Raw genomic sequence first — 5,558 nt, 5'->3', positions numbered from 1 at the left:
GTCAGCTTCCAAGCGACATTTTTCTCTTTAAATAGATCTTAAATCTAACCACTGTTAAGTCATAAAGACCTAGAGTAAAATTATTACTTTCTTATAACTTATTTTGCCTTAGCTCTAATCCCAGAGACTTGAGATCATAGTTTCTGTCTTTGAGAACAACTTAGTCCAGAATTTCTTTGGGAACACGATGCTGTTTTCCTTAGAACTGTGTGGATGAGTTACTCAGCCTGGTGGGCCTTGGAGACACAAGCTGCCCTCAAGCTCCCGCTGAAGCTGAATGGACTAACTGTACACATCTTCATTCTATTCATATGGAAGCAAGGGAACTTGTGGCCTTGACTTGGCCATGGTCAGTATATACAGCCCATTCAGCGCAAGGCAGATGACTAGAACCAGCACTTCCTGAGCCAATTCTCAAACCCGTACTTTCCTACTTGGCTATACTCATTTACCAATCTCAGGTGGTATGATTTTCAACAGTGAAATAGGCTGGTGAGCAGCAGGTTTCTAGACAGAAACATTTAATTTTTCTTTATTGCTCTTTAAGTCGAATTGTAAAGAGAGCCAGCCTCCAGCAGGTAGGAGAGACCTCTGCCCTTCCCCCATGCGGGTCTACTTCTTAACTGTGACATCATCACTGATGTCATATCCCTTAAGTCTGGACCTGGAGAAGGACAGCCAACACCTCTATGGGAGCCAGGTGACCTCGAGGCTACGTTAAGAAGCAGTGTCTGGAGGTCGTGGGTGAGTGGACCTTCCTCAACACCTACTGGTCCCTGCACAAAGGTGTGCTTACTCCTGCACCTGGGCTTCGACAGGTCCTCAAGTGGTCCTGCAGTCCTGCATTCCTCTTTTGAAGAAATATGGCTCAGGCTAGGGAAGAAGCAGGGGACAGCCGGCTGGTATCTGGTAGGGAGCTGTCATCACACATCATCAGAGTGTCTGTCAAGACCCCACAGGACTGCCAGGAATTTATGTTGGCAGAAAATAGCAGTGTCCACCACTTTAAGAAACAGATCTCCAAACGCCTTCACTGTGACACCGACCGATTGGTACTCATCTTCACTGGAAAGATCCTCCGGGATCAAGACATTCTGAGCCAGCGTGGCATCCTGGATGGCACTACAGTCCACTTGGTAGTGAGGACCTGTCTGAAAGGAACTCTGCCTGGTCCCGGAACTCTGTCAGGCCCTGCTGGCCACTGCATGCATCGTTCTGAACCATCTACCTCGGAGAGTGCTGGGATGCTGGCCAGGCTGGGCCGGCTGGCCCGTAGCTCTCCTGAGCTGGCCGACTTTCTTGGCCAGCTGGCTCAACTCCTGATGGCCGCACCTGAGTCGGTGGTGCAGTTCTTGGAAAGCCCTGTGGTTCAAGGCCTGGCAAATGAGAAACCAGCCAATACTAGCCATACTCCCAAATCCTCAAGGCTAGCACAGAAACCTGAACCAGCTCTTAAGGCTCTGGAAACCTTGCAGAACCCGTCCCGGCAGCGGGAACTCCTGCAGGAAGATAAGCGGGGGCTAGAGGCACTGAAGGTAGTGCCGGGAGGTGACAATGCCATGCGTCCAGTCTGCTCTGATATCCAGCAGCTCATGCTCTTCACTCTGGCCCCACTGGTTACCTCCAAAGGCCACAGCGCAGGTTCAGAGCTTTGCAAAGAGGTGGCCAGTGCTCACATCGATACTGACACTACTGCCACCATCCCCACAGCGTTGGCCCCAGCAAGGCCATTGGCGCAGAAGGTCAGGGTAGGAGATGTTTCCCAGGCCAGGTGCGTGGCCTCAAATCAGGCCAGTTCAGGATGTGGGACCGGTGTGCCAGATGTCAACTCAAGTCAGGATCTTCTCTCCCAGGAGATCCAGCAGCCTGTAGGGACAGCCCCTCTCACCAGTCAGCTGAGACCCTCGCCCTCTGCCTTGCGTAGAGCCTTGCATGACCTGCAGCAAAATCCAGCTCTGCTACACCAGTTGGCAACTGGAAGCCCCCTGCGACATCATATGCCACTACTTCCCATCCTGACCAACCCACGTGCACTGCAGGCATTGATCCAGATAGAAAAGGGCCTGCAGACACTGTCCAAGGAGGTTCCTGGGCTGGAACCTTGCTTATGGGGCCCAGGTAGGTCACATGGGACTAGAGAACCTCCTGAAACCAGGGGTGGAGGGCAGAGTCAGAGAGCAGATTCTGTGCAGCCCACCTTGGCCATTCTTCAGCTTCTCCATGCATTGTCCAATGCCTGCTCCCAGTCCACACAAGCCTCATTATCCTCATCCCTCCTCATTGAAGGCTGCTACCAGCAAGAACTGGAGCATCTGAAGGCCATGGGTTTTGCTAATCGTGATGCCAATCTACAGGCCCTTATGGCCACAGGAGGAGACATTCATGCTGCCATTGAGAGGCTACTGGGTGAACCAGAGGCCCAGGTCCCTCCAGTGGATGCCCACGGTGGAGAAGGAGGAAAAGGAAGGGGAACTGGAGGGGAGGGGAAGTAACATATTTTGAATTCCTCTTACTCAGATCATGTGCACACTTGAACAGCCCCCTCCCTCACTGCCCAAGCCTGTTCTACATTAAAAAAATTGCTTGGATCTCATGTGTGATGTCAGTTTGGGGGTAGGTGGGTGAAGAGAATGCTGTTTGGGAAAGAGATTGATCATGCTTGGGTCTGGGCTGCACATATTCTCATACTCCTAACCTCAGAGTGTTTTCCAAATTTAAATGTGAGGTGGCAACGTCCTGAGTGTTTTCAGCAATCTAACTCTTTACCAACATTGTCATCATCACCACAAGCCACCTCTGGTCCAACTCCAGAGCAACTCTGAAGGAATCCTGGATTTTGTTCCCCCAGGAAGCCACTCTCTCTTTCACCAAGTATCTTCATCTTCAGACCTAGTCTCTCCTTATTATAGAAAGCCTGGCCAAACCCCGTCTCAGCTCGGACTCTTTCACTCTTAACTACTTGTGTCAGGATCCATGCTTTGTGAGGTGAACCCCCACCATTTCTGAAGCCCCATCCTCTCCTCCTGGACAGGCTTCTTCCTTTCACACTGTAAAATCCTTGACTCTGCTGCCCTCTCAGCCACCGAACTTCTCTCTCCTTTCATCCCTGAATTTCTCGAAAGTGACCCCATCTGCCCATCCTCTGTAGTCAGACACCCCCAGGATGGTGTAGAAGCTTTCTCAAAACTTTCTCATTCCCCATCTTCCCATTTTTTTTTTCAGTTTTGTACAGAATCTGATATACTGACCCGTATTTCCTTAAGCTGCTTTATTTAATCTATTTTCTTATCCATTTTTTGGTTTTATTTTTATAGAGTGGTGCTTCCTGAGAGTATGTTACACCGATTCTTTCTCTATTAACCTTTCAGGGAGTTTGACCATGTCTTTGGCTGTGACTCTTAATGTCTGTGTTCGTGGTTCCTTCATCTCTGAGTCTATTTGTACTTTCCAAGGCCTACCAGCCTTCTCTTGGGTGCCACAGAGGAACCTCTGCTCAGCATGGCCAGATGTAGTTCAACATCTTTCCCCAGGCCCCATTCCAACTCTACATTCTGGGGTCCCTGTGTCTTGGTGAAAGTCCCCAAATTTTCCCAATCCACCCAGTCTTTTCTGTAGACTCTGATCAGTCATTGAGGTGATTCACAGTACAGGCACACAAAGTGTGCCCCAGAGGACCAAGGGCCATATGAAACTGTAGCAGGATACCATCTGATGAAAGAGAGGTGGGAAGCATATTGGAGACATTGCTTTGGGGATACCAGAGACTGTAGATTCAGAGCCAGCCTTAGGAGCCTAGGCTGAAAAACAACTGAATCTCATGCTTCCTGGGGGCTTGGAAAGATGGACATCTCTGAGCTACACACTGTGACTTGTAACACTGCATGAGCCTAGAGACCTGAAGATTGTGGCAGTCAGGGACCATGCATAAAATATCTTTGGGACTGCATGGCCCCTCAATTATCCTGATACACAGTTTAATTTTCACTTTCCTGTGGAACTAGGATCTTGGTCTGAATTTCTGAGATTAGTGTTGTACACTAATTCTTCCCAGGGAAGAGAAGGAGTCTGGGGGTGAAGTGGGTGTAATGGGCAGGGCAGTCTCCTGGGCTTCTAGAAGCATGTTTTCTCCTTTATCATGCGGGCTCCTGTAGCCAGACACCTGAGTGAGATGGGAGATCTTGGCAATAAGCTTAATAGTCTTCATAGGGACTGGATCCTGCTACCTGCAGTTGTCTAGAAGGCCTACTGGCTTCTACATATCACCCTTCCCTTCTAGGAACTATTGCATTTTAGCTTCAGGATGATAAAAAAGCCTAAACCAGAGCTTTAGGGAGTGGAGCTTGCTGTCAGGGCTGCAGAATCCTCCATCTGTCTGTTATCTAATGGTATGTGAAACTTGGAGTTTGGTCAATAAACCATGGGGAAGAAGGCCCTATGCTGTATCCACAGGGAATCAGTCCAGAGTATAGGTCACATCTAGACCCCTGTGCTATGGTGTCGGCCTCTGTGGGATCCTGCACCCCTCCTCTTCTAGTCTTTGCATTATCCATTTGACCTTTCTCCTTTGACCCCCTCTGAGGCCACAGACATTGCTAGAAGAGGAGGATAGCCCAAGAGTTATGATGAATGGTTGATGAATTAGTGGGTGAGACGAGGGAGCACTAGGCTGCAAGCTATGGGACTTGTGGCCTAATACCAGACACATCTTTTGCCTACTCATGCACCTGAATTTCCTTACCAGTCCATCAAGTCCCTTATGGCTGTGTGGTCCTGGAAATCTAGTCCACAGGTAGGATTTTAAATATTACTATGGGAGTCCAGAGTCCTGAATCCTGGCTCTGCCTTTGATACTAACTTCCTGGGTTCCTGACCACCACTTTATTCTAAGGAAAATGTGAGTTTCATGGCAGATAATTAGTGTGAATGGTGACAATTTGCCTTTGAGGGGGGACCTTTTGATCAAATGAAGCCAGCATCTTAAGGGGAGCAGGCACAAAACCCACAAAGAAGCATTTCAAGGGCAGAACAGCCGTGCCCTTGCCCATCTCCACCTTCAGTTTCTTTTTATATATTTTTTCTCTGTTCCTGAAATCATTACACTGCTGGGTCTCTTTACCATTTCTTTGTCAAGAGACAAAGAATCTTTGAGGTGCCTGGGTGGCTCAGTGGGTTAAGCCGCTGCCTTCGGCTCGGGTCATGATCGCAGGGTCCTGGGATCAAGCCCCGTATCTTGGGAATATTTTACAATTAGGAATTGTAAAATTCCTGCTGAGCAGAGAGCCCGTTTCCTTCTCTCTCTCTCTCTGCCTGCCTCTCTGCCTGCTTGTGATCTCTCTCTGTCAAATAAATAAATAAAATCTTAAAAAAAAAAAAGAGAGACAAAGAATCTTCACTTTTGTTGCTCTGTGTTCGTGCAGGTTGGTGTCCTCACACCTACTGCATTCTGGATAATGCATGAGTTATGGTCCATATATCTATATGGTTATATATAACCTTAGGAATAGTAGCCTCTCTGAGTCACAGACTCTTAACTTAAATTGCAGGTGATAATCACATTT

The 5,558-nt window shown here is 48.5% G+C and overlaps 1 protein-coding gene across 1 annotated transcript; it reads left to right on the top strand.

Annotated features, from left to right (window-relative positions):
* Positions 1-664: 664 nt before the first annotated feature.
* On the top strand, positions 665-2,582 carry LOC116599037 (ubiquilin-3-like). Its single transcript, XM_032358669.1, has one exon. It carries the CDS (start codon positions 864-866, stop codon positions 2,490-2,492), a length of 1,629 nt encoding a protein of 542 aa, XP_032214560.1. The 5' UTR covers positions 665-863; the 3' UTR covers positions 2,493-2,582.
* Positions 2,583-5,558: the final 2,976 nt, after the last annotated feature.

This window comes from Mustela erminea, chromosome 9, assembly GCF_009829155.1.
Source record: "Mustela erminea isolate mMusErm1 chromosome 9, mMusErm1.Pri, whole genome shotgun sequence".
Classification (NCBI taxonomy): Eukaryota; Metazoa; Chordata; class Mammalia; order Carnivora; family Mustelidae; genus Mustela; species Mustela erminea.
The sequence above is the reverse complement of the archived record's forward strand: the minus strand, read 5'-3'. Positions and strand labels throughout refer to the sequence as shown.

Excerpts from the sequence above, each read along its gene's own strand:
- LOC116599037 (XM_032358669.1), top strand. The coding sequence starts at position 864 with ATGGCTCAGGCTAGGGAAGAAGCAGGGGACAGCCGGCTGGTATCTGGT.